This window comes from Moschus berezovskii, chromosome 19 (assembly GCF_049115385.1).
Source record: "Moschus berezovskii isolate FMDL1 chromosome 19, NW_MosBer_1.0, whole genome shotgun sequence".
In the NCBI taxonomy this organism is placed as follows: Eukaryota; Metazoa; Chordata; class Mammalia; order Artiodactyla; family Moschidae; genus Moschus; species Moschus berezovskii.
The window spans coordinates 40,623,643-40,636,955 of NC_142478.1; the positions used below are offsets into that span (position 1 = coordinate 40,623,643).

The window sequence follows — 13,313 nt, forward strand, 5'->3', positions numbered from 1 at the left end:
TAAGACAAGTGTAATTCAGCCAAATTATTTATATTTAAAATTTTATGGTATTTTTGATGCTGATAACACAAAAATAATTAGACTTGGTTTTTATTTTGAGAGCTTTTAAATTCTTTAGCATCAAGGTAGTATTCAGGTAGCAGAGACACCACTTTACCCACAAACTCTGTATATTCAAAGCCAGGTTTTTCTAGTAGTCATGCACAGATACGAGAGTTGGTTCATAAAGAAGGCTGAGCACTGAAGAATTTCTTCTTTCAAACTGGTGCTGGTGAAGACTCTTGAGAGTCCTTTGCACTACAAGGAGTTCAAACCAATCAATCCTAAATGAAATAAATATTCCCTGAATATTCACTCGAAGGACTGATGCTGAAGCTCAAATACTTAGGCCACCTGAGGTGAAGAGCTAACTCATTGAAAAATACCCTGATGCTGGGAAAGATTGAAGGCAAAAGAAATGGGTGATAGAGGATACGATGATTAGATAGCATCACAAGCTCAAAGGACATGAGTTTGAGCAAACTCTTGGAGACAGTGGGGGACAGAGGAGAGTGGTGTGCCTCTCCATGGGGTTGGAAAGAGTTGGACTGAGCAACAACAAAGTACTTAAAACCTACACCAGGTATTCATTTTTTGATGGGAACATTTGGAAGTGATTGCTAACATCATAAATGTGTCTTCATACCATTGTAATCAAAACTAAAATTGTATCCTGACTAGGTATGGTATGAGCTTTATTTACAGAAAGAACACTCACCCAGTTATTACTGACACAAGACAAAGATCCAGGAAATTAATAAGAAATTGTGCATGTCATTCTGAAATATTCTACAAATATTATTTGCAAAATGATTACTTTATTCCACTTCAAGTATATATAGAAAAAGTAATAGTTACTAAGTAATAATACTTCAGAATATTATAATTAAGCATTAATCACTTAATTTCAGTTGTCCATTAAAATTTCTAGACTCCTTGGAATCAGGGTGAGTTATGTTCATGTCCCGTATATTTCCAGTGCTTTCTATTTAGTAATCATTCAGTAAATGTTTAAGAAATCCTCTTATGGTAGCTCTTCTTTTGTACAGAAAAAGTCATGCTCTCTCCAAAGGCAACGAATAGTCTCTCACAAATCTTCAAATATATCTAAAATTATTGCATAGTTTCCTAACTCTATGAAATGTAGTAACATAGAAGCGAAGTAGGGAAATAGCGAATTAGCCAAGATGGCATGGTCAGGCTCTCTCACCCCAGGGCATCTCGCTTTCGTCCCACGTTTTATAAATAGCGATTATGTAACAGCTGAGGTCACTCACAGCACTGCACGTGCATGTGGCCAGGTACTCACTTAGACGTGGACTCCTTGTGATACGGGTTCCACCGAAAAAGCAGCGGCATTACTGCCAGATCATGGCTGTATCCCTTTGGTCAATAACAGAGGAGAGAACACAGTGTGTCTGCAGCTATGGGTGCTGCGCCAGCCAGGAGAGAATAAGGAGTCTGCAGTTCCTATGATTCCTCCCATTTTCTTCTAGCCTCTTATCCCGCCCCTTGCCTATCATGGGTTCAGTGAACAGTGAGTGCAGTGAACAGCAAGACAACTGGCCTCATTCATGAACAGGATCCGCGATACCAGCAGTTACAGTCTTATGTCTGTTTTAGTAAAATACTTGTGCTTATGCACTCCATGACTTCCATCATTATGACAGATTTTTTAAAGAACATTTATCTTGTTTTATTCTATGATGTTAAAGGTCTCTGTTTATTCATATTTTGAGCTTGTCACATGCTTATATTTGAAATTTTAAGATGCTATTATCCTGAATGTACCATATTTCTATATTATGTGTGTAGGTAGCAATTTTTTTTTACAAAAAATACATTTTTTAAGAATTAGCATACAGAAAATGAATTTCCCAGGTGACAAGAATAAAATGGGCCATTCTTAAGAGTTTGTTTTGTTTTAATTGTTGTTATTGTTTTGTCTCTAAGTAGTGTCTAACTCTTTTTGCAACCCATGGGCTGTAGCCTACCAGGCTCCTCTGTCCACGGGATTTCTCAGGCAAGAATACTAGAGTGGAGTTGTCATTCCCTTCTCCAGGGGATCTTCCTGACCCAGGGCTTGAACCTGCATCTCCTGCTTTACCAGTGAATCACATGAGAAGCCTTTTGTTTTAACACTCACAGTAAAGTCATCTTAATCTTATTTTTTCATTTAGGAGCAAAATCCGTTAACAATACATCTCTCATCTTTATTTTTAAGGAAATTTTGGAAATATTAGAAGGTGCTTTAATCAATATTATTAAAAAATAAAATAAAAGTCCCTTACAATTCTGTTGGCCTATATTCATTTTGGGTGTAACTTTGTAAAGTAATTTCTATCTCATTTTTCTTATTTTTGCTAGGAAGTCACCCATGTTATAGGTAAGGGTTTCCAAATATATTTACCCCCAAACAAGCAAAATCCGACAAAATTGAATTCTCCATTTCACAGGGACTTCTGATCATCTACAGCTAGCATTCAGGACAAAAATCACTGAAGTAATCAAAGAGATCACCAAAACATAATTTTTAATGTATTTATTTTTAAATTAAATTTAATAGAAAAATGCCATAAATATTCAAAGTTCATCATTATTCAATATAAAATGATCAATACAACACAGGTGTATCATTAAGAATTATAACAATATTAGCATGGCAAGAATGAAACTTTAACTTGGATTTAGAACATAATAAAATAAATGTTAAAATCATAAAGGTAGTTAAGGTGATCCTAAAATGCAATAAGTAGAAGTCTAATAGTTCTATACTCCCCAAATCTGCATCTAATAAGGTGAGACAGCTTAAAATGAGAAAAATATGAATACTTATCTAAACAGTGATGAGTATCAAATTTATTTGATGATCACAAGCAATATAAGAAGTCAATGAAATGAAAGGAAAAGATGTATATTCAAGGTTTTCATTCTTTCTGGTTTTCCTAGATGGTAACTAAATTGATTCAATATCAGTGGATTTTGAGACATGCAAAATATGTTTATTTCTTGGCCCTCAATGATAAAAGTAAAATGTGTTGTTCCAGTTAACTAGATACATCGCTTTTAATTATTTTGCTTTCTATAGCATGAGTTATAATTGTTTGGCTGTAACGAAAGGATAACCGAAGGAAGGAGGAGGCCAGTGGGATTTAAAGTGGACTCTAACAAGATTCAGCCACCAGTTCCTACACAGGCTGACAACTAATGCCCCTCTAAATCCCCTTTCCATCTGCCCATAGTGCATTTCCTTCACCCCTTTGGAGTTTCCTTTCTAACTTTGATTTTCATTTTTGCAGGTTTGGATTTATTCTTCATAAAGATGAAGCTGCACTACAAAAGATTGATCTTGAAACCATGTCATACATCAAGACTATTAATTTGAAGGACTATCGATGTGTCCCACAGTCACTAGCATACACACACTTGGGAGGATACTACTTCATTGGCTGCAAACCCGACAGTACTGGGGCGGCTCCCCCACAGCTCTTGGTGGACGGTGTCACCGACTCGGTCATTGGATTCAACAGTGACGTGACGGGCACTCCATACATCTCTCCAGATGGACACTATCTTGTCACTATCAGCGACGTGAAAGGTCTTGTGAGGGTCCAGTACATCACCATTAGAGGAGAGATACAGGAGGCTTTTGATATTCACACTAATCTGCACATTTCTGACCTGGCCTTTCAGCCTTCCTTTACGGAAGCCCATCAGTACAACATTTATGGTAGTTCAAGCACACAGACAGATGTGCTCTTTGTGGAGCTTGCCTCTGGGAAGGTTAAGATGATAAAAAGCCTTAAGGAACCACTCAAGGCAGAAGAATGGCCTTGGAACCTGAAGAACAGGCAAATCCAGGACAGTGGCTTGTTTGGTCAATACCTGATGACTCCTTCCAAGGACTCTCTCTTTATACTTGATGGACGACTCAATAAGTTAAACTGTGAGATCACTGAAGTTGAGAAGGGAAACACAGTCATCTGGGTTGGAGAAGCCTAGAAGTCCTGTTAAATAATTATTAAATGAAGAGTTTTCCAATACACTGCACTAATCCATTATTTAAACCTACAGTTTAACTTTCTAAGTTTGTATCCTAGCCAAACATCAGTTACGTGGATGGCCCAAATGAAATAGTTTTGTTTTTGTTTTTTTAAAAAAAGACATACACAATTAGTAATATTGGTTGATTAGAAATAGTTAACACAATATTTAATGAGAAACTACTTCAATTATAAGAACTAAATCTACTGTTATATTTTTTGCCAATAGAATAGGAATTTAAATAACTAAAAATAACTCAACTGCAGGGAATTTCCAATGATTCTAAACACCATTTCATCTTGAGGGTAATTGATCTTTTTTTTTTATTCTGTCCTTTTGGTATGCTTAAACCAGAAATTAAAGATGTTGTGGAACCTTAAAATTCTTAATTCAAAATATTCTGTCCCATCCACTGTCTATAATCTTTCGTGCCTTGAAAGGAATGTCACAAGAGGAAAAGGAAAGCTAAAAGCTGCATACTGACCACCCTCATCACTATAAATTTCTTGTCATTTGAAGAGAAAAGTTGAACATCTTTTGCAGAAAAAGATGCAAAAGATCATTTGAGCCTTCAGTCATTTGTCTAACCCTCAATGAAATATCATTTGAAGACATAAACTGGCCTTAGGCTGTACACAGGTGACAAACTCTATTTGACACTCACTGTATAATCTGCAGCATGCTATGGAAAATGGGGAGGAAGGGAGGAAAATAATTATGGTAATATATTTGCAGTGTATTCTTGACTCATTTTGCTTTCAATCACGAGAGTGCATTATATTTTTAATGCAAGTTTGTCTGGGATGTCAACTGCTTACAAATATCTCTTATTAGTGGAATAGACTTTTTTTTTTTCTTTTGATGTAGTCCAGTGTTGCATTAGCAGGAACTTTTATTTCCAAAATAGAAGCATTATTTGTGTCTGCTTAGAGTAAACCACACTTAGGGAAATTAACAACAGAGAGAAAAAAAACTGGTTGGAGAACTGATGAGTATTAGTGGTTTAGGACAATTAGTAACAGAAATTGGGAATTAGGGGACAGCAGCACAGTGGTGAGAAAAGATGTACTTCTCCATCGCCTTTGCTATTTAAATATAATCCATCAAAGGACTTCATTCCTTAATAACTTTCCCAAATGACTTCTGCCTAACTCCCATATAATCCTTAAACAACTCTCTCACTGTGTGTCGAAGTTCGAAACCTAACTAATCCTCTTATTTGAGACACTGCATAGAAGTAAAAATCATTGCCTTCATTTTTCAGGGCAAAGAAAAGGCCAGTAGAAGTGCATTAAAACTAGTAACTTGGTTTATTGAAATAAGCAGATTATTATCCAGGCTTAAAGTAAAAGCTTCCATTGTTGGAGAATCTTTTTACTTATTATATTTTTGTTTTATTGTCACTAAAAATGCTAATGTACTGTTGAAATGACCTCCATTTCCTGAAGGTAATCCAATAAGGTCTTTTTTAAATACAAATTTTACTCAAGTTTAATTGTGTAAAACTGCTTAGAAACCTGAAATTTTATAGTGTGTACTATCTTATGTATATATAGCATCCTGAACTATGTGATAACAATAGATTTCTTCTTAGCTTAAGGAAACATTATGGGAGGCAGATTTAATAGACAACAGAAGTTGGCTTATGTTTCTACTTACCTGCTTTCCTTTTTAGCAATTTTCTTCTTTGTGAACATGAACCACATAAAGTGGCTGTGACCTAATGATTTAATCTGTCTGTCTTATGCATCCTTCTTTGGGAGCTTACACCATGTGGCTGCTTTGTCCTGTAGACACTGCTTGATAAAAGAGAATAAACCTCTTACATTTTAACCCTTGAGAGTTCAGTCAGTGTTTTAATGTGAATACCCGTGTTTCTTTTGTTTTTCCTCCCAGTGCTTCAAACACAGACTGGTGATATCCCCATTGTTTTGAAAGTGATGGGATGGGGTAGAGGGCAGGTAAAGTGAGACCAATCAAGGAAAGACAACTTAGCTTCATCATATCAATTCTAGGTTGCTCTGTCCCTTCATATTCATATGTAAAGCAAGATATTTATCCTTTTAAGATGTCTATCTCTTTAGAATCCCTTCTTGTGTATTAAAGGAATGAAAGAATATCAGAATGGAAGATAAACATGTACTCAAATCCGTTTTCCCCACATTCTTACACAATTAACCACACAAATACTGAACCCACCTTTTTAACAGTGTAATGTTTAAAATATTGACATTTGCAATACTTTAAAAAGAAATAAGGAAATGCAATATTATATTTTCTAAGCTAGATATTTCTTTCTTCAGTGGTAGAGAGAAAAATTAAGAACTGGCATACAGGCATCAGCACTGCTCTACACAAATCTTGGTAAACATGTATTGAACATAATGATCTCATCAATAACTGGGTATGTGTGAAAACTGAACATGAAGAAAAACTAGAATAAAATGATATCACCGCTTTCTAAAAAGAATAGATTTTTAACAGACAGGATAAAACAGCAACAAGGTAGCCAAAAAAAAAAAAAGACATAATTTTGCTGCAAATTATCTGGTAATAATTGTGTGATAACCATATAAGAAAAGGTGTGAAACCAAGAATGGAAGTAGAACATGGGGGGGGGGGGGCTGTCTTTGAGCAAAATTGACTAGAAAAATTAATATTATGTAAAGAAGGTGGTAATTCATGAAAAATGGATTTTGATCAGATTTTGGAAGGAGGGAAGTGAAGAAAAGGGCTTCCCAGGTGGCTCAGTAAGTACAGAATCTTCCTGCAGTGCAGGAGACACAGGACCCCACAGTTCTACTTTCTGGATTGGGAAGATACCCTGGGGAAAGCCATGGCAACCCGTTCCAGTATTCTTGCCTGGAGAATACCATAGACAGAGGTCGCAAAGTGTCAGACATGACTGAAGCAACTGAGCCTGAAGTAAAGAATGAACAAATTGAAAGAGTTTAGACTTAATCCAGAGAGTAGGAACTCAAAACTAATTTTTAAAAAGAGAAAGAACAGTGAAAACATTTTCAACATTTTTTATTTTCTAATATAACGAAGATTTGAAAGGAAATTGGAGAAACTGGTATCAGTTGGGAGGCTACTGCAAAAAATGGAAGTTTATGATCTATAATATACAATAAGATGAAACTCAACATTAAAACTCAACCTTCAAAAATCTAAGATTTTGGCATCTGGTCCCATCACTTCACAACAAATAGATGGGGAAACAATGGAAACAGTGAGAGATTTTATTTTCTTGGTCTCCAGAATCACTGCAGATGGTGACTGCAGCCATGAAAATAAAAGACACTTGCTCCATTGAGAAAAAGTTGTGACAAACTTAGCTTATTAAAAAGCAGAGACACTTTGCCAGCAAAAGTTCATCTAGTCAAAGCTATGGTTTTTCCAATAGTTATGTATGGATTGGGAGTTGGACCCTAAAGAAAGCTGAGCGCTGAAGAATTGATTCTTTTGAACTGTGGTGTTGGAGAAGACTGTAGAGTCCCTTGGACTGCAAGGAGATCCAACCAGTCTATTTGTGTGTGTGTGTGTTTCAATAAAACTTTATTTGCAAAAACAGAAACTGGGCTAGATTCTGGCTTATGTAAATAATGTTTTTATGGCAGAAATATTAATAAACACTAGTGCCCTTGTTACTGAACCAAATTTGGGTCTGCTTTCCCACGTGCAGGCGAACCAATCTACTTACACTGGGTTCTGGCAAAGGAAAGTGCAGTGTTTACTGCAGGGAACCATGCAAGGAGTCCAGGGCAGTTAGTGTTTTAAAGGCCCAAACTCCCTGAAGGCTTTCGGAGGGAAGGTTTTTAAAGACAGGGTAAGGGAGGGGGATTCTGGGGTTTGTGATCAGCTCGTGGACATTCTTCTGATGAGATCACCAGGAGTCAATGTCATCAACCGGACTGGTTCCAACCGGCCTGGGGCCATATGCTTGCCGGCGGCATACAGTTAACTTCTTCCACCTGGTGGGTGTTTCAGTATCTGCGCCCCAGTCGGGCAGACGGTGTAAGTGGTGGCTTGTCTCTGGGCAAAGAGGCGAGGACCCCACGGGGCTCATGGGTGCTGCGTGTAGGCACGTGACTGTGTGAGAGAGTGGGGTGAGCCGGCCAGCCGGGCGAGGGTGCGTGGGGAGCCCACGTGGGCCAGGCACGGGCGTGTCCCAACCAGTCTAGAATATTCATTGGAAGGACTGATGCTGAAGCTGAAGCTCCAATACTTTGGCCACCTGATGAGAAGAACTGACTCATTGGAAAAGAGCCTGATGCTGGCAGGAGGAGAAGGGGACAACAGAGGATGAGATGATTGGATCGCATCACTGACTTGATGGACATGAGTTTGATCAAGCTCTGGGAGATGATGATGGACAGGGAAGCCTGGCATGGTGCAGTCCACGCAGTCACAAAGAACATGACTATGCAACTGAACTGAATTGAAGATAAGTCATGTTAAACATACTTGAAATGGCAACTGAATAAATATGGATGATAAAAAGAGAAAAATCAGTTTCCCACATGGCGCTAATGGTAAAAAAAAAACTTGCCTGCCAATGCAGAAGTTGCAGGTTCGATCCTTGGGTCTAGAACCCCCTGGAGGAGGGCATGGCAACCCACTCCAGTATTCTTGCTGGGAAAATTCTGTGGACAGAGGAGCCTGGCAGTCTACAGTCCATAAGGTCGCAAAGAGTCACACATAACTGAAGCTACTTAGCACACAAGCATACATATAAGACAGGGTGTGTTAAGGAAACATACTTGAGATGGCAACTGAATAAATATGGATGATAAAAAGAGACAAATCAGCAGGTCTCAATTACGACACCAGTGGTAAAATTATGAGAACCATGAAAGAAAAGAAGATTGGGAGAGGGAAGAAGGGTTTAGATAATAGACAAATAAGAATGATGGACATGGAATATATTTCCAGAGTACTGTCACCATGTATTATAGCAAACTGATACAATCTTCAGGCATTATTCCATTATCTGTCTAATAATATAAAAGTAAAATAAAGTGTTTTTTAAAAAGTATAATTTTAGAACTTATCACCTTTAAGACTCCCACTCAAAAGATCTTCAGAGGGTTTTCTTTTAAAAAAATAAGTGAACTTGACTGGATTTTACATTACGTATTTCAGATTTTGCAGAATGAAACAATATGTTTAATCATATTTGACAACTTATCATATTATGCAAATTTTAAGTGAGAAAAAAATCAAGAACAATATGGCTATCATGAAAATTAACATGATTCTAAAATAAAATGAAATGTACACCCCAAATATCACAACCCTGGATGGCTGGATGGCATCACCGACTCTGTGGACATGAGTTTGAGTGTACTCCGGGAGTTGGTGATGGACAGGGAGGCCTGGCGTGCTGTGATTCATGGGGTCGCGGAGAGTCGGACACGACTGAGCGACTGAACTGAACTGAACTGAAGAACTCATAAGAGGTCATGTCTAATGTCACTTGTCCATATATCTACCATTTAGCTGTTCTTCCTGTGTGAACAGGTAAGAGAAAAAGATCAACATCTTATCAAAAGCCTATTTTTGGAGGAGGGAATAAGATGGTGGAGGAATAGGACGGTGAGACCACTTTCTCCCCCACAAATTCATCAAAAGAACATTTGAACGCTGAGTAAATTACACAAAACAACTTCTGAATGCTGGCAGAGGACATCAGGCACCCAGAAAAGCAGCCCATTGTCTTCAAAAGGAGGTAGGAAAAAACATAAAAGATAAAAAGAGAGTCAAAAGAGGTAGGGATGGAGCTCTGTCCTGGGAAGGAAGGCTTAAAAAAAAGAGAGAAGTTTCCAAACACCAGGAAACACTCTCACTGGCGAGTCTGTGGCGAGCCTTGGAACCTCAGAGGACCACATAACCCGGAGGAAAAAGAAAGAAAGAAATAAAACCCACAGATTACCCACCAAATGGTAACTCTCAGCAGAGAAGCAGGGCAGACACCCTCATCTGCCATTAGCAAGCAGGGGCTGGGCAGGGAGGAGCCGGCTGAACTGCTTAGAGAAAGGACTGGGCCTGAATGCTGTGAGAGCAATCTGAGAGAACTAACTGGGGATAGCAAAGCAGACTGTGGGATAGCTACCATGCAAAAGGCAAAAAAGCCCTAACCTAAGACTCCGCCAGTCCCACTCACAGAACAAAGGACTGAGCAGAGCTAGCCAGCTATGGTCAGCCCATCCACCATCCCCCGCCAAGACAGGCAAGGGAGGGCAGCCAGAACGGGAAAGGGGCAATCGTGGCTCCAGAAAGGCATCCAATACCAAACTGCAGGCAGGCTTCATGGCTAACCAAGACTTCTTGGGTTTCTGGCCGGTCAACATCCACCTGAGAAGGTGCGCTGGCGGTATACCCAGAAAACTGAGTGGGAGGGATCGGGGAGCTGATAAGTCACAGTGACCGAGCTAGCCAAACACCTGGTCACCTGAGCTGCTCAGACTGGGGAAGGGAACAAAACGCAGGCCCAACCAAGTCTGCGCCTTTGTGGAGTACCCAAGTATCTGAACTTGAGCGTCTTAGACCTGGGATGTTCATGCAACCCAGCGTCCACCTCAAAGTTTCCGGAAAGCAACCTAGAGCCTATGCAGTGTAGACTGGGACAGCAGACATGCTGTGAGCGGGGACAAACCCAGTGTGGCTGAGACACTGCGAGTACTCCCCACAGATGCCAGAGATATTTGTCTGCAGTGTTCCTCCCTTCCCAGAACAGGACTGAACAAGTGAGCCTTAAAAAGTGTCCACCACCGCCCCCTAGTATCAGGGTGGAAATTAGACACTGAAGGGACCAGCAAACAGAGGCTAAAACAGAGGGAACCATCTTGGAAATGACAGAGAAGTCTAGAGGCTACTGCAAGAATAAGACTGAAAATCAGAGCCAAGAGGCTTAAGTCCGAATCCTGAGAACACTAGAGAACTCCTGACTCCAGGGAACATTAATCGATAGGAGCTCATCAAACGCCTCCATACCTACACTGAAACCAAGCACCACCCAAGGTTCAACAAGTTCCAGAGCAAGACATACCACATAAATTCTCCAACAACATAGAAAAATAACCCTGAGCTTCAATATACAGGCTGCGCAAAGTCACTCCAAACCCATTGACATCTCATAACTCATTACTGGACACTTCATTGCACTCAAGAGAGAAGAAATCCATCTCCACCCATCAGAACACCGACACAAGCTTCCCTAACCAGGGAACCTTGATGAGCCACCCGTCCAACCTCACCCATAGTGAGGAAATTCCACAATAAAGAGAACTTCACAAACTGCCAGAAGACAGAAAGGCCATCCCAAACACAGCAATATAAGCAAGATGAGGAGGCAGAGAAATACCCAGCAAATAAAGGAACAGGATAAATGCCTACCAACCCAAACAAAAGAGGAAGAGATAGGGAACCTACCTGATAAAGAATTCCGAATAATGATAGTGAAATTGATCAAAAACCTTGAAAACAAGTTGGAGTTACAGATAAATAACCTGGAGACAAGGATTGAGAAGATGCAAGAAAGGTTCAACAAGGATCAATAAGAAATAAAAAAGAGTCAATATCAATAATGCAATAGATGAGGTCAAAAACACTCTGAAGGGAACCAACAGTAGAATAACAGAGGCAGAAGATAGAATAAGTGAGTTAGAAGAGAGAATGGTAGAAATAAATGAAGCAGAGAGGAAAAAAGAAAAACGAATTAAAAGAAATGAGGACAATCTTAGAGACCTACCTCTGGGACAATGTCAAAGCCCCAACATCTGAATCATAGGAGTCCCAGAAGTAGAAGACAAGAAGACCATAAGAAAATACTTGAGGAGATAATAGTTGAAAATTTCCCTAAAATGGGGAAAGAAATAATCACCCAAGTCCAAGAATCCCAGAGAGTCCCAAACAGGATAAACCCAAAGCAAAATACACCAAGACACATAGTAATCAAATTAACAAAGATCAAACACAAAAAACAAATATTAAAAGCAGCAAGGGAAAAGCAACAAATAACACACAAGGGGATCCCCATAAGGATAACAGCTGATATTTCACTAGAAACTCTTCAGGTCAGGAGGGAATGGCAGGGCATACTTAAAGTGATGAAAGACAATAACCTACAGCCCAGATTACTGTATCCAGCAAAGATCTCATTCAAATATGAAGGAGAAATCAAAAGCTTTCAATTCAGTTCAGTTCAGTTGCTCAGTCATGACTGACTCTCTGTGATCCCATGAATCACAGCACGCCAGGTCTCCCTGTCCATCACCAACTCCCGGAGTTCACTCAAACTCATGTCCATCGAGTCAGTGATGCCATCCAGCCATCTCATTCTCTGTCGTCCCCGTCTCCTCCCGCCCCCAACCTTTCCCAGCATCAGAGTCTTTTCCAGTGAGTCAACTCGTCGCATGAGGTGGCCAAAGTATTGGAGTTTCAGCTTTAGCATCAGTCCTTCCAATGAACACCCAGGATTGATCTCCTTTAGAATGGACTGGTTGGATCTCCTTGCAATACAAGGGACTCTCAAGAGTCTTCTCTAACACCACAGTTCAAAAACATCAATTCTTCGGCCATCAGCTTTCTTCACAGTCCAACTCTCACATCCATACATGACACGCTGCTTAATAACGAAGAAATCATAGAAGAAATCAAAATATGCATAGAAATCAATGAAAATGAAAACACAACAACCCAAAACCTATGGGACACTGTAAAAGCAGTGCTAAGGGGAAGGTTCATAGCAATACAGGCATACCTCAAGAAACAAGAAAAAAACCAACTAAATAACCTAACTCGACATCTAAAGCAACTAGAAAAAGAAGAAATGAAGGGTTAGTAGAGGAAAGAAATCTTAAAAATTAGGACAGAAATAAATGCAAAAGAAACAAAAGAGACCATAGCAAAAATCACCAAAACCAAAACTGGTTCTTTGAGAGGGTAAATAAAATTGACAAATGACTAGCTGGACTCATCAAGAAACAAAGGGAGAAAAACCAAATCAATAAAATTAGAAATGAAAAGGGAGAGATCACAACAGACAACACAGCAATACAAAGGATCATAAGAGACTACTATTAGCAATTATATGCCAATAAAATGGACAACTTGGAAGAAATGGACAAATTCTTAGAAAAGTACAACTTTCCGTAACTGAACCAGGAAGAAATAGAAAATCTTTACAGACCCATCACAAGTACGGAAATTGAAACTGTAATCAGAAA

General features: G+C 39.1%; 1 protein-coding gene and 1 pseudogene across 3 annotated transcripts in view; both read left to right on the forward strand.

Moving 5' to 3' along the window:
- Positions 1–4,041, forward strand: part of FSTL5 (follistatin like 5) — an 882,948-nt gene extending 878,907 nt beyond the window's left edge. For all 3 annotated transcript variants that reach the window (XM_055405237.2, XM_088827832.1, XM_088827833.1), the window contains one exon: positions 3,339–4,041. In XM_055405237.2, coding sequence (XP_055261212.1) covers positions 3,339–4,041 — 703 coding nt within the window. The remainder of the gene's footprint in view (positions 1–3,338) is intronic.
- A 3,941-nt stretch (positions 4,042–7,982) lies between these two features.
- The window catches only part of LOC129542298 (securin pseudogene), a 39,618-nt pseudogene continuing 34,287 nt past the window's right edge, over positions 7,983–13,313 (forward strand).